The following is a 24,341-nucleotide window of genomic DNA, read 5'->3' as shown; positions in this document are numbered from 1 at the left end:
GTATGTGAGAGGCCTTACACACATAAAATTCCTGCTTTGCCATTGGTGGCGCAACGTGAGTGATTGAAATTTTTTACAGAAATCTAAAGCAATAATACGGCGTGAAGAATAAAATAAAATAAAAAAATAAAAATATATATTTGCGAATAATAATTGACATAACAATGCAAAACTTATAAAGTTGCACATAAATAATCTCTATTAATTAATGAAATCTTCTTTGTCAACCAAAAGAGGGTGAAAAGACAATTTAGTCTTCTATCACAAAAAAAAAGAATTGATGGGCAATAATGTAATTTCACAGGTTCAAATTTTATTGTTTTTTATTGAAACCTCATCTACATGTGATGTTAAAATATCTCCAATATTAAAAAAATAAACCAAAAACAAAAACCTCCCACTCTCGCCCACATTCTCTCTCTCCCTCTCTTCTTATTTTCTAAAAAAATATGTTCATACACACAAAATATGTAAGAAAATGCTAGTTACTCTTTATGGTAACAAAACAGCTCTCTAAGTAAAAATTGCTTGGTTTCCTCATTTCCCCAATTCGGCGTCAAGTGTGGCTGTGGCTATGTCGTTTTTGTGTTTTTTTTTCCGCCGTTTGTTGGCAACTTTGCCTCTTTAAACCGAACTGGACTAGACTCTGAAGTGAAGACTGAAGAGACTCAGTTTTGTCTCTTCCTCCAGCTCTGCCAAGTTCAGAACAGAAAATGAAATTCCTCGTACTCGTCTCTGCTTCCGTCGCTCTCGTCGTCGCCGTTCTCGTTCTCAATCCCGACCACCGTAACACTCCTGCTCCCACTCTTTCAATTTTCACCATTTTTTTTCTTTAATTTTCAGTTTTAATACTTGAATTTTATTGCAGAGTGGCGGTGGAGTTTGTGGAGGTCTCCGGTGGCGGACCTGGTGGTGAGAAATGCCAAGATATACACGAGCGACGAGTCTCTCCCTTTCGCCGATTCCATGGCTGTTCGCAATGGAAGGGTTCTTCGTGTTGGCAACTACTCCTCCGTCCAGGTTCACCATGTTTCACAATTTTTTACAAATTTTGCAAAACAAATAATATAAAATAGTCTAATTTATAGTGAGAGGATTCGAACTTTGGTGCAATAGGGCGAACAGCTTGATTGATATTATTGTTGTTATTTTTTACCACTTCATTCTTTTTGTTCCATTTCATAACAACAATGCTACTTAGACATAAAACCGACCACATTGTTGAGCACCGGTCTAAATTTAGTACAGGAGGGGACCACTACTCTACGGCAATGTGGTCGTTTTTGTATGTCTAAGTAGCATTTAGGTATTGTATTTTTTCTGGCCTTTTATTATCTACTTATATTGCAAATGCCATAACCTTTTCTTTACATTGTATGAGCTTAGTTGGTAAAGAAAAGTACCAAGTTCAGTGAGTTTTGAATATAACCTTCTCAGATGCAGGATATGGTTGGATATCGGACTAAGGAGCTCGATCTTATGGGAAAGATTGTCGTCCCTGGATTTATTGATTCTCACGTCCATCTCATATTTGGTGGACTCCAGGTACGGCAGAAGTGTCAAATTTAAAATTGAGTTTGGTCTGAGTGTTATGTGCTCCTTTTTTCCTTGAGAAATACTCTCTGTAAGGAAACCTTTGTGTTTTTTGTTTTTGAGAAGAAACATGCTTTATTACAACCAAAAGTTATGTACAAAGATGTGGATGTGACATCCACATACAACTTAAAATAAGAAACTATACAGTAAAGTGGACAAGTAATCCGCCATAAATAGTAGAGAAAAGGACATTAATTAAAAAAAGTACATCTAGCTAAAGAAACAAGTGATTTTGTGACTCTACTTGTCTTACGCTTGTATTTTCCCTTCCTAATGGGAAATGTAAAGTTTTGTGTGCTTGGGTCCAATGCGTATATTGTTTGTGTTTTTAGTTGCTACTTACGCAATCTAAATATGCAAAACTGAGCGTTCAGGAGGCTAGAATTCCTTTCATTATGCATCTTCCATTCAAAACATGTTGTAGTGTTTGTTATTGGAACTTTTTACTTCTCTCAGGTTTGTGAATTGATTTATTGGATATTCCACTGTGTTAGCGTGCGTGTGCGTTCATTTATGTGAAAGTTTAAACATATCTATAAACTATATTGTCTGGAACTTTCTTTCAACAACTTCTATCCTTCACGAGTCTTCAAACTGTGTTTTCCAACTATGCTTTTCCCATAATTTTTGTAATATAAACTTTGTACAATAACCAAATGATTTCTTATTTGTCTATTTTCCTTCTTATTCAAGTTTCTGTATTTTCATTTGAAATGTTGCCAATGGACAACAGATGGGGCGCGTGGAACTACGAGGCATAAGTCAAAAGGAGGAATTTCTGAAGAGGGTCAAAGAAGCAGTGAGAAGTCAGTTCCCTGCCTTTTATGCTGTGTTGTTTTTTGTCTTTTTAAAATATTATTATGTTTTTCAAATTGCCTAGAATCTTGCAAAACCTCATCGTTGATAGAATAAAAAATGAAAAAATCAGACGCAAAACAAGGTTCTTGGATTTTGGGTGGTGGATGGAACAATGATTTTTGGGGAGGGGAATTGCCAGCGGCTTCTTGGATTGACGATACTACACCTTCCAATCCTGTAAGTCTTATAAATGAAAGTTTGGTGCTTTGATATCACAGTAGGAGTTTTAATGTCATTTGCATACCTCGTTGACAGGTTTGGTTATCAAGGATGGATGGCCATATGGGCTTGGCTAATTCAGTGGCACTTAAGTTGGCTGGCATTACAAATTCATCAGAAGATCCAGTTGGTGGAACTATTATGAAAACAACCGGCGGAGGTATTATTTAACTTCATTTTTTTTTTATGTTTTAGATGCTTTCAGTTGGGTCATCCTGAATCTTTGCAATTCCTTGGATATACCAATAGGCAAGGGAAACGGCATACAATTCTTTCAATGTTTAGGGCGTTGGGTATTTGTTGACATGACACTTGTGATACTGCTGTACCAATAGTATCCTTGACTTATTCGACAAAAGTTCAAAATTTTTAACACAATCAAATCATTTTCATCTATTTTCAGTATCCTTAGATCTTTAGATAAGTAACATCTAGAGTGATAAGTTACTTATGTTCCAGCTCATTGTTCTGCAGAACCTACTGGACTGCTGATTGATTCAGCAATGAAGCTTCTCCTTCCGTCCATTCCAGAGGTATCAGTAGAGGAGCGGAGGGAAGCTATGCTTAGAGCCAGCAATCATGCCTTGATGAGGGGTGTAACAACAGTTGTTGATTTTGGTAGATACTTTCCTGGGGCATCAGTAAAGCAATCCTGGGAAGATTTTTCAGGTTTCTGTTAAGTTTCTTAAGGGTTTATTTGGATGTCCTTTGAGTCGAAACATTATTATTCTAGTAAGTCGGTTCACATGACTTTTTGGTCATGTAAAGGAATCACTATCAACATTAACATACTGACAACAAAAGTTTAATGCAGTTCTTAAAGTGATATTGTAAAAATGATTAGTGTTCAGTCAAACGACTGTTTACAACTCTATTACATCCATGGAACATCAACATGCTATTTTTTTTTTTTTTTGGCCATATATATTAAGATTTTAATTAGTCATGCTGCTTCAGATGCTTGTTTACTTGTTTTCTCATTTGGTTACTTTTTGCAGATGTTTACCAATGGGCTGATTCTTCAGGGAAGATGGTGATCAGGGTCTGCTTATTTTTTCCCTTGGAGACTTGGTCACGGTTACATGTATGACTTCTTATCGGTTACTTCTTTGGGGTCTAATCTTACGTAATAATTTATTCTCAACCTGACAGGGGTTAAAGAATGATTGTTCATCTGTTTTTCCTTTATGTTGTCATATGAATATTCTGCCTTTTCCTTATAGAACGATGCTCCTTTTCAAATTTATAGTGTAATTATTTTGAACATTTTTTGCAATTGCACTGTTGGTTAGATTTATGTTTCTGCATATTGTTTCTTATCCGAAATGTATATGAGTTAATAATGTCTACTCTTTTTATTCTTTTTCTTGAAATGAAGTCTCTTGACATTTGTTTGACCACTAGGAGATGTCACTATGGGGAATTTTGCATTGGACAACTTACTTTCTAGAATATTTGTTTTTTATATCCAACCAACCTAGTTATTAACTTCACTGAATGTTTTAATTTTTGTGTCGTTTATTGGCTATCTTAGAGTTTTGTTTTCCTTTTCAGCACCTTGTTAACAAAGTTGGACGTACTCTGAACCAATGGATTTACTTGGGCGGTGTTAAAGCTTTTGCTGATGGCTCACTGGGTTCAAATAGTGCACTGTTTTATGAGGTGAAGACCTCGGTACTTTTGCATCTGCACTTCTTTTAGTAAATTTAGCATATAAATTTGAAATCCGTTGACTTTGGCCACTTCCATTTACTTTTTATATATTTTCTTCGTCTCATATTTATTCTTCTTTCTCATGCTATTGCTGTTAAGGCAGGGGAAATGTTGTTAGGAAGATAGGAATTCGTTGTAGTGAGCTTATCTAATTCACCTCAGACCCTTGCATCATCATATCAAGCAACTTTTTTTATTTCCACATTCAATATATTATCTTCTTGATAGTTTTGTTTTAAATTCTGTAGCCATATGCTGATGAGCCTCATAATTATGGCTTACAAGTGACGGACAATGAAAGTCTCTTCAACCTGACCTTGGCTTCAGATAAAGTTGGCCTTCAGGTGTGGTCTCATCTCTTTCGAAATGTCTCAACTCTCTACAAGATGTAAATGAAATCGTACTTCTAAAATTTGTTTTAAGTTGTGTTCAGGTTGCTATTCATGCTATAGGTGATAAAGCAAATGATTTGATCCTTAACATGTATGAGTCAGTGTTTTCAACAAATGGAGTAAGGGATCGAAGATTCAGGGTAAAAATATTTTCTCTGAACGTTGATTGTTCAAATGTAGCATATGCTTCGCAAACTTTTTCCTTTTCAAAATTTTATTATGTCTTGCATGACTGGAGAAAAAATTGCTTTCAGATTGAGCATGCCCAACATCTAGCACCTGAGACACCAGCCCGATTTGGTGAACTCGGGATTGTTGCTTCAGTACAGGTTTGATCACACTATTATCTTTGTATGCTGTGGGATCACATGTTACTGTAATTTCACATTGACATTTGCATCACTTTCTGGTTTAAAGAGTAATCTACTTAATAAAATAGTTTTTTGAAAAAAGGTCTTGAGTGGATGAGTTCCATTTTCTTCTTTCATTTTATTGCTATTTTTTGCCCCTTTGGTCTTAATAGTTTTCAAACCTTTGAGTGATTATCGTTACTCCGTTGTTGCTGTGAATAAGTTTCATTCTAAAACTCAAACTTCAATTCTCCACAGCCAGAGCACCTATTAGATGACGCTGAATCTGCGACAAAGAAACTTGGGATAGACAGGGCTCACAAGGGATCCTACTTATTCAAGTCACTCTTGGCTGGCAATGGACAATTGGCACTTGGTTCTGATTTTCCGGTAAGTGTAATGACTCTTGCAGATATATTTTTCACATGTACGTAATTATACGGGAGGCTCTCTGATGCACTTTATGTTTAGTGTGTGAAACTTTGTGTAGTTTTAGATTGTTGCTGTTCTTGCAGGTCTCGGATATTAATCCTTTAGGTGGTATTAAGACAGCAATGAAAAGGATTCCCCCTGGTTGGGATACTGCATGGATTCCCACTGAAAGACTTTCTCTGAATGAGGCATTGAAGGGGTATGCGACACTGAATCATTTGATCCTTTAGATTTCATTATTTGTTGACACAAATTTCCTTAAGACTGCTATTTAGGTTATTCGTGTTTCTTCTTGATCGGTGTCCCAGACCAGAGTCACTAAGAATGTGTCATCCAACTGATCAACGTTGTTTTGTACCATCTCTCATACTTGCCGCTGTATTATAGTTCCACCTGATACATTAACAATCATGACAGGTACACTCTTTCAGCAGCTCGTGCATGCTTTCTTGACAGTGATTTGGGATCTCTATCGCCGGAAAACTGGCAGACTTTGTCATACTGTCCACGGATTCGTGGGATGATGTCGTAGCTGAAGAATCTGCATCAGTTGAAGCAACATATGTTGGTGGCGTACAGGCCTATCCTTAAAAGCGCCAACATTTTAGGTCGTAAGTGTGCAGAAGATATAGTTTGTGAAGGACAACAGGTGTTTGTATACTTTGTATAAAGTATGGTGCGATTAAAGATATGCATTTGTTTACCAAGTAGTCATTAATTTAGTGACATTTATCTTTCTAATATATTGAAAGATACCAAGTTCAACACTCTCCACTCCCATTTTCGACATGTGATGTTTTAAACTACTGTAGTCTATGGTGAGAGGGATGCGAACTGGATTGTAAAAAGGCAGACACATTACTTGGCCAATTGGCCTAACCCACATCTACCACATCTCTATTGCGGAAAAAGGTGATTCTATTGCCATCCTGAATTCATTAAAGGAAAATTGGGCTTACTAGACTTTTCACAAATACACCAATTATCTCTGCTCTCAAAATGCAATTTCTATTAGTCATCTTTAACGAAAATGCCTTTAATATTGTGTCAATACTTTAATCAATATTGTGTCGATAAGATATTAACTTGAGAATATTTTCGTCGAAGAGGCCAAGTAGAGGTTGCATATTGAGTGGAGAGTTATTTTTGTTGTTGGAAGATGTTGTGGAAAAACTGATGATACGCCTTAACCTAATTTTGATGGAGGATGGTCGGAGCAATCCGTCATATGTTAGAAATATTCTTGGCAACAGCTATGAGCCATGGTAATGCTTCATGTACATTATTGGTGACAACAGTAGAATAAAATAAAAAGAAATAGATAAAAATAACCTATTTTCTTAATTTTGGGACTAAAATATGACAAATCGGCAAAATGTACGACAACGGAGTTCGTAAGGCATCTATTATCTGCTTGTAATACGTTAACATGTACTCTTTTGTAGATGTAAATTCATGTATATAACATGCTATTTCTATTTTGATTGAGTAACAAAATGTTACTTTATTTGTGGTTTTGTAATAATAGATTTTATGTATCCTCACCAGTCGGTTAGGAGAGAAACTTAGGGCCGATTAGTAACTATTTGGATTTCAGTTTTTAGTTAAACGGTATCATGCATTCACTCCCAAATGAGAAATATTCTCTTATGACTTATAAATCGGTAACATCACGTGACAAATATCAATTAGACGTATACTGTATTCTTTGAAAACAGGACAATTGTCTATTGCACCGGCGGTACGATTCACTTTTATCCAAAGTAGAAAGAAAAATTGTTTCCTCCTCCCACCGACACAATAATTTAGCCTCTACTTTTCCACTCACAAAACAAAGCACGACCATCAATTTTCTCATAATGATTGAGCGTGTGTGGTCCACTGAATTATTGACCAAGACAATATCTAGTCGTCCAGCTCACAAAAGTGAAGTTCATAAGAGTTTAAGCTTCAGTTTCCATCACAAAACTCTTCTCTAAGATTACTAGTTTCCAGAAAGTTAAGAAAAAAATGGCAGGAGCTTTGATTGGAGAGGCTTTTCTCTCTGCTTCCATCCAGGTGATGTGCGACAATCAATATTGCGTCGACAAGATATTAACTTGAGAATATTTTCGTTAAAGAGGCTAAGTAGAGGTTGCATATTGAGTAGAGAGTTATTTTTGTTGTTGGAAGATGTTGTGGAAAAATTGATAATACGCCTTAACCTAATTTTGATGGAGGATGGTTGGAGCAGTACGTCATATGTTAGAAATATTCTTGGTAACAACTCTAAGCCATGATAGTGCTTCATGTACGTTATTGGTGACAGCAGTAGAATAGAATAAAGAGAAATAGATAAAAAATAGACTCATTTTCTTAATCTTGGGACTAAAATAGGACAAACTGACAAAATATACGACAACGAAGTTTGTAAGGCATCTATTATCTGCTTGTAATACTTTAACATGTACTCTTTTGTGAATGTAAATTCATGTATATAACATGCTATTTCTATTTTGAGTGAGTAACAAAATGTTTTTATTTGTGGTTCAGTAATAATAGATTTTATGTTAGATCCTAATTAGTTGGTAAGGAGAGAAACTTAGGATCGCTTAGTAACTATTTGGATTTCAATTTTTAGTTAAACAATATAATGCACTCACTTCAGAACGAGAGAAATTCCCTTATAACTTATAAATCGATGATACCACGTGACAAATATCAATTAGTCGTATACTGTATTGCTTGAAAACAGGACAATCGTCCATTGCACCGGCGGTACAATTACTTTATCCAAAGTAGAAAGAGAAAACGTTTCCTCATCCCACCGACACAATTTTTTACCCTCTACTTTTCCACTCACAAAACAATTATTGACGTGTTTGGTCCACAATTATTAACCCACTACCTTAACGTGTTTGGTCCACTGAGTTATTGACCAAGACAATATCTAGTCGTCCCGCTCACAAAAGTGAAGTTCATAAGAGTTTAAGCTTCAGTTTCCGTCACAAAACTCTTCTCTCAGATTACTAGTTTCCAGAAAAAAAAGAAGAAAATGGCAGGAGCTTTGATTGGAGAGGCTTTTCTCTCTGCTTCCATCCAGGAAGATGTGCGATAAGATTGGTTCCGGCGAGTTCTTGGATCTGTTTCGGGGGAAAAAGCTTGATCTTTCGCTCGTGGAGAAGCTGAAGCTGACGTTGTTGACCCTTCATGCAGTGCTCAATGATGCAGAGGAGAAGCAGATTGTCAACCCTGATGTGGGAAGCTGGCTCGACGAGCTCAAACATGCTGTCTTTGATGCGGAGGATCTACTTGATGAGATCGATGCTGAAGCTTTGCGCTCCAAGGTGGAAGCTGAATATCAAACTAAGAAAACCCAGGTGTGGAACTTCCTATCTACCTCTCTTAATCCGTTTTATCAAGGCATGAATGGTAGGATACAAGAGTTATTCAAAAGGTTAGAACACCTCGCAAAACAAATTAAGCTCCTTGGTCTTATAGGAGGTGTTAAGGGGAAAATTTCTCGAAGAGCTCCCACAACATTCTTGGTAGGGATGGAGATAAAGACAAGTTGAAAACAACGTTGCTATCTGATTATGCGAGTAGCAGCCACGTATCAGTAATCCCCATAGTGGGAATGGGCGGGGTTGGTAAGACAACCCTTGCTCAGGTCCTTTACAACGACGACACAATAAAAGAGCATTTTGATGTTACCGCTTGGGCATGTGTTTCCGAAGATTTTGATGCTATGAGGGTAACTAAAACCCTAATTGAATCAATTAGCTCAAAACCTTGCAGTCTTCCAGATAGCTTGCTTCAAGTTGAACTAAGGGAACAAGTGAGGGGGAAAAAGTTCCTATTTGTGTTGGACGACCTTTGGAATGACAAGAAGAGTGATTGGGGTCTTGTACGGGTTCCTTTTACTTATGGGGCGAGGGGAAGTAAGGTCATTGTAACAACGAGAAACGAAAGTGTTGCATCCCTGGTGCGCACCGTGCCTATTCACTACTTGAAACATTTGTCGGATGAAGATTGTTGGTTGTTACTCGCAAAACATGCATTTAGAAATGAAAATCCTGGTGCGCATCAGACTTGGAAGAAATTGGTAAGCAAATTGCACGCAAGTGCAATGGTCTTCCTTTAGCTGCAAAAGCGCTTGGGGGTCTCTTAGGTTGTAATGTGGATTACGAGGAATGGAGTCACATATTGAACAACAAACTTTGGGAGAAACTGCATGATGAGGGTGTTCTTCCATCATTAAGATTGAGTTACCATTATCTCCCTACTTATTTGAAACAATGCTTTGCTTATTTCTCAATTTTCCCAAAGGACTGTGAATTTGAAAAGGAAAATATAATTCAACTTTGGATGGCACTGGGTTTAATTCCAGAAGCTAAGAGTGGTGAAGGATTGGAAGAGGTCAGCAAGACATACTTTGATGAACTATTGTCACGATCACTACTTCAAAGATCTTTAACTGAGAAATCAAGTTTCACAATGCATGATCTCATTAACGACTTGGCAATGTCCGTGTCTGGAAAATTTTGTTTTAGGTTGGATGAGGGAGAGCCACATGATCCTAAACGAGTTCGGCATTTGTCATATATGAGAGGAAGATTTGATACTGCTGCAAAGTTTAAGCCATTGGACGAAATTAAGTGTTTGCGCACCCTATTTCCCATGTCTTTAAGACCATACAATAAGTGGGATCATAAGAACTATGTAAGCGTTAAGGTTCTAGAGGACTTGTTACCAGTACTAAAATGTTTAAGGGTGTTGTCACTGCCAGGATATAAAAATATCACTCAAATACCTGATAGCATTGGTAAACACTTGCACTTGCGCTACATTGATTTCTCTTACACTGCAATTGAAAGGTTACCAGATACGGTGTGTACTCTCTACAATTTGCAAACTCTATTGTTGTTCGGTTGTTCCTCACTTGTTGAATTGCCTGCAGACATGAGAAAATTGATAAATTTGCGTCATCTTGATATTGGTGAAACTTGTGTAAAAGAGATGCCGGTGCAAATGGGTAGACTAAAAAGTTTGAGAACATTGACTGCTTTTGTGTTGGGGAATTCTACTGGGTCAGGTGGCATTGGAGAACTGGGGCAATTGTCGCACCTTCGAGGAAAACTATCTATCTGGAATCTGCAAAATGTTGTCAATCCTATGGATGCCTTGGGGGCCAATTTGAAGGATAAGAGAGATCTCAACGAAGTAGAGTTGGCATGGGGGTCGTGAGGAAGTAGATGATTCCATAAAAGAGAGACACGTACTTGAAAGCCTACAACCTTCTATAAATCTGGTGAAGCTGACCATCAGATTTTATGGTGGAACCAGCTTTCCGGATTGGTTGGGAGACTCTTCCTTCTCCAACATACAAGTCATGTGTCTCACTGATTGTAGTACTTGTTTGTGGTTGCCACCAGTTGGGCGGTTACCCGCTCTCAAAGAGCTCTATATAGAAGGGATGAAATCTGTCACGAGTATTGGTGTTGAGTTCTACAGGGGTAATGGAGCTTCTTTAATTCAGCCATTTCAATCTCTCAAGAAGCTAGAGTTGAAAGAGATGCCGGAGTGGGAGGAATGGCTACCTTGTCCAGGCAGAGGTCAATCTCTAGACTTTCCTCGTCTCGAGGAGCTGACTTTAGAGAATTGTCCGAAGCTGAGGGGAAACTTGCCCGATCATCTTCCTTGCTTGAGAAAACTTTATGTGTCCGACTGCGGGGTTCTACATGAAAGGGCTACCAGAACGAGATGGATACCGTGGTCTCTCATCGTTAACACGGAGTCCTTGCGACAATCTCTTGAAGAAGTGAAGATAGTTGGATGCCCTGGTCTCTCGTCGTTACTGGAGACGGAGTCGCTTTCCTCGCTTGCCAAACTTAAGATTCAATTTTTTAGTCGCAGAGAGTGCTTGCGGCCGCACTTGAGCAATTGTCTTCAAGTTTTGACTCTGTATAACTGCGCATCACTCTTGTCGTTCCCGAGAAATGGTCTACCCACTTCGTTGACACGTGTTAGAATACACAATTGCAGGAGATTAGAATTCCTATCTCATGAGATGATGGCCAAATTGACATCCCTTCGAGATTTGACATTATACCATAGCTGTGATTCACTGAGGTCCTTCCCGCTGGGCGTTTTCCCCAAACTTTCAACTCTTTTTATCAGGGGAATTAAAAATCTAGAATCCCTTTCCATTGGTGAAGGAGCTGAAGATGAAAATCTCACGCATCTCAACCATCTCCATATCTATAGTTGTCCAAATCTGGTCTCTTTTCCCCACGGGGTATTGCCCACTCCCAAACTGACTCTTTTTATAGTCGATGGATGCGAGAATTTGAAGTTATTGCCCGACCGAATACAGACCCTCACAGCCCTTCGATTTTTGCATATAGACGAACTTCCAAATGTTGAGTCATTTGCAGAAGGGGGTTTGCCTCCCAACCTACAATCAATTCAAATCGGTGGTTGTGAGAAACTGAAGCCTTCAGTGGAGTACTGGGGTTTGCAACGACTTGTCTCCCTTCGAACATTTAAGATCTGGAGAAGCGAGGATGTGTTGGAGACGTTGCTCAAGGAACAGCTGCTCCCTACCACTCTTCCCGAACTCCATATCAGTGGGATGAAAAGTCTGAAATCTTTGGAGGGACTTCAACACCTCACTTGTCTTCAAGAGCTCCACTTGAGCTGGTGTGATAGTCTCGAATTCCTGCCAAAAGAGGGTCTTCCGGCATTGCTCTCTTTCCTGAGCATCCGGGATTGCCCTTCTCTGACGAAGAGGTGTCAGCAGAAGACGGGACAAGAGTGGAGCAAGATAGCTCACATTCCTTGCATCGAGATAGACGACGGGACAGGACTGAACAACAGTGTCATCATTTGAGATCTCAAGTCAAAGTGAGGTACGTACATGGCACCATTTTCATTCCATAGCCAAGATTCAGATTCTGTAATAGTTTCATCTCAAGTAAAATGTGAAGGCATTATTCCAAAGGCTTTTGTAAATATGTTACATCTATCTGTAGAATCTATCTTTAATCGTTTAGGCTTATGTATTAGTCAAATGTTAAGAGTGATATTCAACTATGCTTTCAGGGCAAAATTATGTCACTGCCGTGTTGGTCGGCTTTGCTAATGCAGATAGAAAACTTGGAATTGTAAAGATTGGATTATCTAAGGCCAATGATTTTAACGTCCATCAATTAATTGTCCATGAATGGTTCTCCTGCAGTGTGGCATGAATATGATTCTCCTTCAATTGGATAGGTAACCCCTGGAATGATGTTTTACTCATATACTGCTTTATTTTCAATACAACCAGCATATGCCTTCTCATCTTCTCTTCATGTTGCTGCCATCTTCGAGTGGGTGCAGATATGTTCTTTTTGTACATACAGAGCTGTTGCAGTGAGAACGGGTGACGATGACCACAAAACAAAAATGAAGGCCAGGTTTCTTTGGAGCACTGCCTGCATGCTTGCGCTTGTTGGAAGTCAGTACATTACGTTACTAGAGCAGGTGGGTAGTTGCTACACTACACATTTCACAGGAACGATATTTCATATGATGAACACTGCAGATAACAAAAATTGAGATCCATTTCACTTTTGTTTCTTCAAAATTGTTTCTGAAAAGTTCATAAACATACTTTTTTCCCTTTCTAAGTGTGATAAAGAGAGACGGAGATAGGCAGAGAGATGTTGATTATATTCATTAATATAAAGAAAATGTCCACTTGTTAACCGTGTGCCTAATAAAGTGAATAGCTCATGTATATGTTGATGCTAACTCAATCTATTTATTGGTTGGAATTATTTAAGAAGCTGAACGAATTAGGTTTCATTTTAAGATCCATTTGCTTGGTTACTAAAGATCAATCAATCGTTTATAATTTCACCATAATTGAATTTAGGAGCATTCAGATATGTTGAGCTGGGGTATGAAAAAGGAAAGCACTTGTGTTGGCGTCCTATCAAAACGGATATGAGAAGAAACAGGATTTTCACAACTTAATGTGGAAATGAAGTGGGAGAACACATTGATCTGAAGGTAAAGCTCTGTCTTCTTTCACTACATTAATTGTCCACAAACCTTCCATGGATTTTTGTTGCAATGTCCTCATACTCTCCTTAAAGAAAAAAGATCCTGCACTTTTATTTTTATCTGAAATTGTGCCTATTGTCACAGCCTATGAGCATCTTATTCTCTGGAAGTGATCCAAAGGAACTGAGAGATTACAGCATTTTTCTCTGCCATTGGGGATGTTATGAGCCGAAGAAACAAGGGAGATGGATGTTGAAAGCAAGGATGGTTCGCCACAAAAACGTATGGCTTCAAACAAGGTTTTAGTGACATTTAAGATGCCCTCCATTTTTTTTAGGAAACCAGTGTGAACCAGTGTTGGTTCACCAAGAAAACGAGGGAAGAAGAAATCACTTGATGGAAGCAATGATATGAACTTGATGCATCTCCATAATCTGATGAGCAGGAAACTAAGAAAACAAAGCAGGAAGAGTTGATGGAAATTTGTAATGGCAGCAGAGATGGTGCTGCTGCTATGAGAAATAAGAATGTCGATGCCAAGGAAGTCAGAAAGCATCTTAAAGTCGAGGATTGAGACTAAAGAGGTTGATTTTGGCAGCAGAGATGGTGGTGCTGTTGATTATAGATTTTTCTTTGTGAATTCATATTGATATTGTTGTTGGTTGGTTTTAGTTCTGTTTAAGAGGGCTTATGGTCTTGAGTTTTTGCAGGCAATGTGTGTTGGTTCACGTAGCAAATGAGAGAAGGAGAACGTGCTTGATCAGAAGATGTGAAGTACTCGGATGTAGCAAAGCAGGACGAGTTGATGGAAACTTGTAATGCAGCAGAGATGGTGGTGCTGCTGTGAATGAGAATGATGCCAAGGGCAAGGCTGTAAGAGGGTGTCACAGGGTCAAGGAATGCCACGTTGAGAGCAGAGAGATAGATCTTGAGCTTCCCCTACCTCAGGGCACCATTAGCTGCTGAGGATATGGAAAATGCTCTCCAGTTTTTGAAGTTCTGTGAAACATTTAGTGAGGTAATTCTTACTTTTGTTCTATTATATATTTGATTAAATGTTTCTCTAATTTTGTTTTAATTGATTTTGTGCACCACTTTACTGATTCCTGAACTTCCAATTCACTTGAAATCTCTTTTTCTTTTCTTGTTTCTTTTAACTCTAGTGTTTTTAAATTGAAAAGTCCCAGGCTGAATCCGTTCTTCGAGAACTATCTCGTCGAGGAAGTGGACCAAGTGGATGGCCTGGACAGTACTCCATTGTTCGATTTCATAGATATATGCTCTTCTTCATACAGGAGTAAGAAATCTGCCTAGTGTATTATAGTTATGCATAAAGTACTTTAGTAAGCTGTAATGGTGAAAATAATTCATATGGTTTACGCCAACTTTATTTTCTCTTAGATCTCTATAGCAAGCAAGCACCAACTGCTCATGGTTCCAAGATTTGGAGAACCTGATCTCCGCATCCAGGGTCTCTGTGGTTGACCCCGTTATGAAGGAGTTGCCTTCTGAGTGTTTTAGTGGAGGTGGGGATGGATATGATGCCTTAAGCTTCTCCCAAAATCTTAGGCTTTTGAATTTCCTCTGTGATGGGGCTCTTAATGCAAAGTAAGTAGAAGATACATAGTAGGCAGATTATAACTTTGTAGTTGTCTGCTTGCTCTGTTACGAGTGATGAGTTCTTTTCAGTCCCTTGTCCAGGACGCTGAGGGGATGGATTGAGGAGCAAAATAAAAGAGTTGTCCAACGTAAAAGGTTTGCTCTAGCAAAGAATAAGGTCATATGACAAGAAGGAAATCTTTGAGGCAAGCATCTTTCGGAGCCAACATGGAGTTCTGTTTTTAACTAAATCGATCATATATGTGCAGGAGAGAGATCTTCCAAGGCTAAGAAAACCACTGCAGATAATGGCAGTGCTGTCCCAATTTCAGAGTTGGACTCCATTGTTTCATTACTCTGACGTAAGGCTGCTCAAGCTCCGACGGAGGTGGTCGATGCTATGGCCATGATACCGGAAAGTAAGTTCCCATTTCTAACATCTTTACCCTTTCAATTACCTTTTTCGCTTTCTGTAATTGATGTTAAAACCATTTTTAATACTTAACACTTGAGATGTTTTTCCATTTGGTTGAAATGCTTTCCATGTTTTGGTTCTTCATGAAAATTTGGTTAAACATGCTTGTGCCAAAATTGTTTTGACTTATTTTATAGGCGATGGAATATGTGAGGCTGTTAGAATACAGCCTTATCTTGTCGATGCTGATGGACATTGCTTTTGGAAACTGAAAGGTGATTTTGGTGAAGATATATTGCTTCAAGGTTAGTTTCAACTGTTCTAAACACAATGAGTTGATTTCCAGTTTTTGAGTTATTTCTATGTAATAATTTTTTTCCGAGTATTTTACAGATTTGGGAACCTGGGATGGAACTCCATTTGGTGAACAACGGTCCATCTGCAGTGCTAAAGAGCCAATAGACAAATACTGCTCTTCTCCGGCTCTAAAGTACGCAGACATACTTGTTTTACATTGTTAATAATAATGTTCTGATATCGACAGTTCCCCTCCCTGCCAATCCCATTTTTTATGAACTGGTTGTTGATGCATCAACTGTTTGCTTGGCTTGCAGGGAAAAACAGGCCAAGAGGGAGCGTAGGCATTCCAAAAACTTGCAGCTTTCCCAAACTTCTTTGGAAAGCAATAGCGAAAATGCGCAGGTTTCCCAGACTCCTGATAGCAATGGCAAAAAGGGGCAGGTTTCCCAAGCTCCTGAATGCAATCGAGAGAACATGGAGCTCAGGTCCTGAGGTGAATTAAACTTTTTTAGCCCAGAAGACATTAAATTCCTGTTCTTTTTCGTAAATACATAGGAAGGGGTATACATGTGCGAGAAAATATGTATACATACAACTATACGAGTCGGCTGCCCAGGTTTCTGTATGCATTCCTACATGGGAAAGCTGTTTCCCAGTTTAGATTTCGCTCTCTACGAATCTGAAGGGGCGGCCGTCTTGAGAAACTGGCACAGCTGCCTCCGAGCAGAAAGAATTGAGAAGAGTGGTCCTGATATATTGGGATGAGCTTTGTCATAGTTAATTCTTAACAGCTTATGAAATTTTCATGTATCTTCATCTGTTGATATATGCTCCCAGTTTAACTTTCAAACTATTGCTAAGTGCCCTTGGGTTTGGTCTTTTTGTGTTCGTTTGAGATTGCTTTTGTAGGAGTCGTTTTTTTTGTTCATAAGTGTTTTTTTAAAACTGCTTTTATTCTAAAAGTGTTTTCTAACAACTAAGCACTTTTTGACTGTGTTAAGTCCGATATTCAGATTTTGCACTAGAGTGACACCATCGGTTGCTTCTTGAAGCACCAAAATATTTAAGTTGGTTCCATTCTTAAGAGGATGAAAAAAGTCTCTTGGTCTTGGGAAAGAGTGAGTTGTTGGGAAATTGTGAGAGATGGTACAGATATATAGGTAGGATTTTGCCAAACCTTACAAATTTTAGAGCACTATATATCTTTATTTTTGGTTTATGATTCGGGTCAAATATTGTTTGTATTGTGGTGTGGTTGTACATTGAATTTTGATTCCGCGAATACGATCATCCTCAAAATTTATTCAAACCAATAAACATACATAGTAGCTTCCTTAGCAATTTCTGATACCACTGATCTTCAACGGTACGTAGCACTAAGTAATACCAAAAATGAATGTGAGATTAATATGAAAGATCTAACAGTTGTGAAAATCAAATCTAACAACTAAAACACACGCAGCATTGAATGCTGCGTAGATTTCATTAAGATGCAACTAAAGACTATATTTCACGTACCTAACGGTGGGCGTCTAGGTATAAGATGCAAAAGAACATTTCACTTTAGTTGGAGAACATAATATACTTGAACTTATGACGATGAGCCTCTCACCTTATTGCTAATTAATTTTGGAATTAAAACGCCACCCAGCACTTCAAAAAGTCATCCTGCACTTCAAATTTATAAAAAATGTGCATGATGACATATTTGAAGTGCCAATAGTAGCACCAAAATGAAACATGGACATTCCACAAAGAAGCAACATTTCCATTGACCGAATGAAACGTCGTGGTGGTATGGAGATGAAATCAAATTCAGCAAATACATTGAAAAAACAGAGAGAATGTAATAATTTGAAGACATGCACTCTACCCTAGAGTAGACTGACCACTTCATATTGTATATGGGCTTATTAATTTCACCTAACCTTCATACACACGAAATAAATTATATGGTGGAAGCAATCAGTGAGCTTAACAGTTGAACTCATTGTAATCTATCTCCACATATGATCAGCTATCGCTTTGCTACCGATCTTTTTTCTTAAGTTCATACGCTGTCCCAAGGCAACAATCATATGCTACAGTACCTTGTCAGGAATGATCACTGAACTACGAACAATTATATATCTAGAATCCGCGTGTACATCTATCGATGAGCTACGAGCAGGAGGTTTGCATGGAAAAAACCCTACCTCGTCAGTCAAAAATTCTCTCCCCAGTTGAGAACAGCAAAAATACTAAAGAACTAAAAATGCAGAGCAAACCCGGGATGAAGAACACCAATCTCCAGCTCTCTGGACTTGAAAGACTCGAATCAACACTTCTAGCGGCTTCAAGAAGTTTGCCGGTCAGATCAACTCCAATAATGCCAGCTAACGTACCAGCAGTGTTAGAAACTCCCATCACAATGCCTGCATATCTCGGGGCAATATCCATGTGATTCACTGCGAAACCAGCTCTCCCAAGCGCCAAGAAACCCAGAGCCACAGAAGAGCAGAGGACAGCTCCACCAGATGTTCTGAAAATGGGAATTGCCATCAGTGCAAGAGAAGCAACTATGAACCCTATGGTGTTCAAGAGCTTCCGCGTTCTGGTCACAGACAAGATTCTCTTTGTGACCAAGTGATCAGCAACCACCCCACCTATATTTGAGAAAACAAACATGTTGAGATACGGCAACATCTTAGAAGAACCCATTTCCTGAAGGCTAAGCTGGAGCCCCAATTCAAAGTATGTCGGCAGCCAGTTCATTAACACATATAAGGCGTAGTGGAATGTGAAATTATTAACCACGATTGCCCAAACTGGCAAACTGAGTAAAATTTTCTTCCATGGGATTTTCGCACTTCTGATGGAACTTCCTCCATTCTCTAGTTTCAGCTTTTCACTTCCGTTGATTGGCAACGCTGATTCCCCAAAACCAGCAGCTGTGGCTTTTGGATGTTCTGAGCGAGGTGGGTCACTGGCATACTTGAACCAAAGCAAAGACCACATGGCACCTAGTGCTGCCTCGACAAGAAAGACAGCCTGCGGACCTCTATACTTTACAAGGCTTGGAAGAAAAAGCATTCCTGCAGCTGCACCTAGGTACATACCAGAAGTTGTAAGAGAAACCGATCTGGATCTTTCATGCGGTGGAACCCACTGTGCTAAAACTGTGTGAATTGAGGGGAATATAAAACCTTGTGCAACACCAACAAGCAACCGAGCAACCACCATGACAAAGACTCGATTGGGGTCCAAAGGAACCAATGCACAAGTCGCTGACCATAATACAAAGGAAAGGAGAAGGACCTTCCTTCCTCCAATTTTCTGGGCTGCCCAGCCTCCAGGCACTTGTGAACAAGCATATCCATAATAGAATGTAGAAAGAATTGTGCCTTTACTTGCTTGATTCACCCCAACAGCATCAGCAGCAAAAGTGTATGCAATTGAAAACCCAACACGTTCTATATAGCAAACAGATGTGCAGATGAAGGTCAATATGACGACTAAATAACGCTTTGGAAATTTCATCGTCCCCATACCTCACCTTTTGTGACATTAACAAGTACTTTACATTGCCAAAATTGCCTTCAGAAGCTTTTCATATTTTCATTAAAAGAGTCAACTTTGTCAATGTTATCAACTGTAGCTATTATGTCTGCTGCTATCTTTAAGTGAGCTGGACTTTTAACAGCTCACATTTCTTATAAAAGTGGTTCAGAAGAGGAAAGCAGCAACTTCAATAGTATCACAAATCAATGCTTAGATATGTTGATGTAATCTGCAGGAGGAAAAAGTGGGTTATAAGAAGAAAGCAGCAGCTCAGAAACAAACAACATAGCATACATAAAAAACCAAAAGCGTTTACTGTACAAGGGCTTCCATGTTCCAAGAAAGTGAAGCTAGGCGATCGACTACTTGTTAGTCGAAATTTCAACTTCATTTTTTATGGCATTTTCCAAATTTATAGAAACTGCCACTTCTACTAGTTCCATAATATATGCACGGATTCACACCCAAGGGATTCTTTTATTATTCAGTGACCGATTTTTGTATAAAAAGAAAACATCAATGAATCAACAGCCTTTGCACTGAGAAATGTATTTGTTTACAGCCAAGGAAACAAACCCCAGCAAAATGGGCAATACATATACTTTAGTGCTTTGGTTTACTTATGTATTGCCGCCATTTATTCTATGTTAATTCCCAACTCTAACATATTGTAATGCTATGTTTAATTAGTGATTGGACTCTTTGTTTTTTTATTTATTTGGTTAAGACTCTTTGTTTTCTTATCTACAAGCAAGTTCTACTATAAAAACGTGAATTTCCTTAAATAAGAGATAGGGTAATCAAACGTGGAAACTGAAGGCTAAACTGCCTCACAGTTGAAGCAACTCTGGACCCAATACAATTTAGTTGCAGATTCTAAAACATATCTAAAAAATTGTTAAGAGTGAAAAAATACAGAGTCAGATATCTACACAAACTTAATGTGCTTAATCAATGAAAAAAAACAAGAAAAATGTCAAGAAAACCAACTTTAGGTTCCAAAATCAAAATCCTCAAACCCCTAAAAAACAAAAACAAAAAAATAAAAAACAGATATGCAGAATCTTAAGAACCCGAAGAAGATCAGAAGGACGTTGACAAAAAAGAATTTGGAAGGACAGATCATATTCCAAAGCGAAACTTTCCCGAATCTGAAGTTGAAGACAAATCCTAGTTTGGCCTAAAAACTCCCAAAAAGCTCTAAATTGAAAATCCAAAGAATTTTCTTCCGGGTTCTTTCGTTCTCCCATTTGGGTCTACATTTTCTACTGGTGAGAAAACCCATTGGCCACTAAAAAGAACAAAAATTCTATGACGAGCGGGTTTTAATAAGGGGAAGAGATAAGGGGCTAATAGGATCCATTAGATTGAACCGAGCTGTGCAGGTTAAAACGAAACCAGGTCAACTGAAACGCATAAATCCAGAAGAAATCCAGCATTTTCCAAGCATTTCACAGTGCCCCAACCCAGATTCAAAACCTCTCTGTGTATTTCTACATCTTCAGCTATACAATCAAGTACAACAACACAATGTCCATTCAAAATAATAAATCATACAAAGATCAATTGAAAACAAAAGGTCCACTTGATGATAATCACAAAGCCACAGCACAGAAATAAGACAATAATTGAATCCATTAATCCGATTAATTTAGAAAATTAACTGAATCCCTAATTCTTAAATCCCAAAATTAAGATTCAAAAAAATAAAATTGAAATTAGATGGCGAGAAGAAGAGAAGTAGGGGGTGGTGAGGTCAGCGGTTCGGTGGAGTATTGAAATCTGAAGAAGTAGAAGAAGGAGGAGGAGGAGGAGGACTTACAGTTAGAGAGCACAGGAAAGGAGAGGAGAGGAGGGTGGAAACGCGGCGCCTGGATCCGTGGAGCGGCGGAAGCACTGCACTGTCGCTGCTGGGCAGATAAATTGGAAATTTGGACTCTTATGAGTATTTTTTTATTCTTTGGTTTTGTTTTTGGGTATGAAGATTATGTGTGATGGCGTAATTTTTTTATAATTTGGATTATTCTTCATAGTTGTATTATTACCGTTAAATATTTGTTTGAAAAACAAAAATTTGCATCTAATGGTTATAAAACCATGAAGTATTATTAAGATTTAAAATATTGATACTAGTGAAATCGATATAAAATTTGTAGAAATATCAACCAATATGTCGAATATTAATCCCAATATCTGTTGTTTTTTATAGAACTTATAGACAATGTACGTCGATACTTAAAAAATATGTGTCGGAGAAAATTTTAACTCATGAGTAGGGATGACAATAAAAAAATGAAAAATGAGAAAAGAAAAGGAGAGCAGGTGCACAATGACCATTGCTTCTCTCTCTTCTGCATCTTTCCACGTTCACATTGTACCAAACAGTCGCGAGCCACCGAACCGCCACCGGTGGCGCCATGGTTCCAACGGATGTCTGAATTTAAAAATAATTTTAACTGTAAACTTCAAAGAAAAACAACATGGAAGCCCAAGCCACCTCCCCCACCTTTCCCTCCCCTCCCCTATACACCCCCTCCACCCTACGCTCCCTTCCCCATTCGTTCATCCCCACTTCTCATCGCCCCCAAATACCCACCAAATCCCCAGCCCAATCACTTCAGTTGCCAATTTTTTTAATTTAAATTCGATTTAAAAAAAAAAAAAAAAAAAAGGGCTTTTATTGTTGAGGTTCACGTAAAAAACAGTAAAATTCGTATTCATGTAATCATTGAATTGCCCGTAATTTTTTATTTAATTTTAATTATAGAGTTAAAATAGTAATTTTATAGTAGTTTATGTTGCATCACATTTGCATTGCCATTGGCTTTCTTGAATTGATTGTAGCTTGTGGTTGTGGAAGCTTAGGGATCTGATGCAACATAAACGCGACAAGTGGCATGGGTTGATGAGAGTAATATTCTACAACTAGCAATTCAGTTATTTTCAAACCGATTCATTTTACTTTTTTCATTGGCATGAAGTATTCCAATTTGCAATTTTTTAATATCCGAAGTTTTTTTCGTATCAATTTCAATCTCAAACATTGATTTTTTCTACCAATTACATACATCCATTTGTTTGCTTTTTAAGGTCTCTGTTAACTTATAGCATGAGGAACCAAATGGAATAAGTTTAGCCGGCCAAAGTCGCACCACATCATCAGTTAATTCCAAGAATTTTTCTTGAAACTACATCTAAGTATATTTGAACCAAACTGCATTTGCATAATTGCATGGAATTAAGGTATACTGCAAACCAAGAAAAGCAAGATTACAGTTCCTGTGGAGAAACCACTGTGTTGCCCAAAGGCGTCTATGCTACTACAAAACGACGACGGATCACTCACTTATACTGAGTATTATTTCCAACTACAAACAGAAGAACCATTATATTCTTTGGCCAGAGAAGGTACCACTGTGGCTTCATTTCAAAAACATCCTCTGGAATCCATGTATCCCCCCCATATTTGGAAAAGTATTATAGGCATGCCCCTGCACTAATTAGATATAGTCCTTCAACTTGTCAAACTATAGAGCAGTGATCCTTCCGTTATGTTCACTGTAAATGTGCTTGTGTGGCAGCACAATGAGACCCACATTATGTTAAATGGGGGCCGAAAGGAATAACAAATTAGGTATATAAGTTAGATTTTTATTATAAATATTCTACAAAAGAAACAAAAAATAAAAATAAAACATGATTGCCCCCTCCCATCTTTCATCTCCATATCTCCACAGAAATAAAACATGATTGCCATCACACACTGCAGACCTACCCCCACTAAACCACCTTCGATCTTCATTATTCGGGTAGATGGGGACCTCGGGATTACGGATACTGCTACTCCATTTCAGGGCTGGTCTTGAGATTTTGGAGGTTCTGTGCGAGACTTCAACATGGGTCTTATATGGTTTAAAATTTTGATTGCTACATTTTCTTTTATATTTTGTATTTTTTTTTATTATGGATTAAATTGATATAAATAAAAAAAACAACATGAAGCATAATGTGGTGGAATGCACCTGTCTGAAATCCTATGTTTTTTTTTGTTCGAAACTCCTTAATTTTTAAATACAAAAAGTATGGAGTGATGGCTATGTAGTTATCATATCGCCGTACAAATACCATAATCATAACCATTAATGCTCTTTATTAGCATCTAGAGTTCATCTCATGAATTTTTTTGTGTTAAATAAATCACTAGTTATGATATTGATAGCATCTTACAATGAAATGTTATTTTTATTGCATTTTTACTCACGCCCTAAAGCAAGGATTATTCTCACCACCCCCACCCCCCCCCCTTCCCCTCTCGGTTGGTTGCCGTTAGATTAGTTGAAAATTCGAGATTCGTGTCTCTAATTGTAGGTATGAGCAAAGTTGTAGTATAATTTTCTTTTGATATATAGATGACTAAAGTCTTCAAATGGATAAAACTTTTAATTTGATAATTTTAAATAGTGATCAAATTAAAGAATAAACGATTCTTATTATTACATGTATTCTATTAAATGATGTCATATAAGGAAGGGGCTTTTAAAGATTATATTTTAAAAATTTTAAGAATTTAATTTATTATGATATTACTAATTACAGATTATTCGCAAAAGTTATGTTATATAATGAAAGAAATGTTTTTTTTTAACAAACAATGAAAGAAATTAAAATACAAATATTAAAAAAAAAGAAACAAATAGTCTAGCGTAAAAAAAAAGGTCCAAAATGGTTACCCGGACAATGCCCAATAGGAAAGAAAACCTAGTATAGCTGGAAAAAAAAAATCAAAATTAGTAAACATGAGCAAGTGTGTAGTCGAACCTGTTAACAGGTAAATGATAGTACCGTCGGTTGACAACTTTGCCAAGAAAGCATTGTGATAATGTTCACGCTTTTTAT

General features: G+C 37.8%; 3 protein-coding genes and 1 pseudogene across 3 annotated transcripts; 3 read left to right on the top strand and 1 right to left on the bottom strand.

Annotated features, from left to right (window-relative positions):
* The first annotated feature begins 553 nt into the window (after positions 1-553).
* LOC103952132 (protein LONG AFTER FAR-RED 3) lies at positions 554-6,327 on the top strand. Its single transcript, XM_048586278.1, is given in 16 exon segments — positions 554-786; positions 869-1,020; positions 1,438-1,545; positions 2,330-2,402; positions 2,525-2,631; positions 2,710-2,833; positions 3,148-3,342; positions 3,672-3,757; positions 4,228-4,335; positions 4,635-4,730; positions 4,820-4,918; positions 5,033-5,107; positions 5,387-5,518; positions 5,644-5,759; positions 5,978-6,036; positions 6,039-6,327. Coding segments are annotated over 16 exon segments (1,716 nt in total). The 5' UTR covers positions 554-713; the 3' UTR covers positions 6,152-6,327.
* A 1,943-nt stretch (positions 6,328-8,270) lies between these two features.
* Positions 8,271-9,114, top strand: LOC125478250 (putative disease resistance RPP13-like protein 1). The gene has a single exon (XM_048586283.1). It carries the CDS (start codon positions 8,647-8,649, stop codon positions 9,112-9,114), a length of 468 nt encoding a protein of 155 aa, XP_048442240.1. The 5' UTR covers positions 8,271-8,646.
* A 62-nt stretch (positions 9,115-9,176) lies between these two features.
* LOC108867585 lies at positions 9,177-16,793 on the top strand (annotated as a pseudogene).
* Positions 16,794-17,709: 916 nt separating this feature from the next.
* Positions 17,710-21,523, bottom strand: LOC103952131 (probable anion transporter 5). Its single transcript, XM_009363656.3, has 2 exons — positions 21,268-21,523; positions 17,710-19,674 (listed from the first exon to the last, which is right to left on the bottom strand). Exon 2 carries the CDS (start codon positions 19,431-19,433, stop codon positions 18,105-18,107), a length of 1,329 nt encoding a protein of 442 aa, XP_009361931.1. The 5' UTR covers positions 19,434-19,674; positions 21,268-21,523; the 3' UTR covers positions 17,710-18,104.
* Between the last annotated feature and the right edge of the window lie 2,818 nt (positions 21,524-24,341).

This window comes from the organism of the source record quoted next, unplaced genomic scaffold, assembly GCF_019419815.1.
Source record: "Pyrus x bretschneideri cultivar Hongxiangsu unplaced genomic scaffold, Pyrus_bretschneideri_v1 Contig24, whole genome shotgun sequence".
NCBI classification, from domain to species: Eukaryota; Viridiplantae; Streptophyta; class Magnoliopsida; order Rosales; family Rosaceae; genus Pyrus; species Pyrus x bretschneideri.
This window is presented reverse-complemented; position numbering and strand designations above follow the sequence as displayed.

Coding starts and splice junctions, on each gene's coding strand:
- LOC103952131 (XM_009363656.3), bottom strand. CDS start 19,433: ATGGGGACGATGAAATTTCCAAAGCGTTATTTAGTCGTCATATTGACC.
- LOC125478250 (XM_048586283.1), top strand. CDS start 8,647: ATGTGCGATAAGATTGGTTCCGGCGAGTTCTTGGATCTGTTTCGGGGG.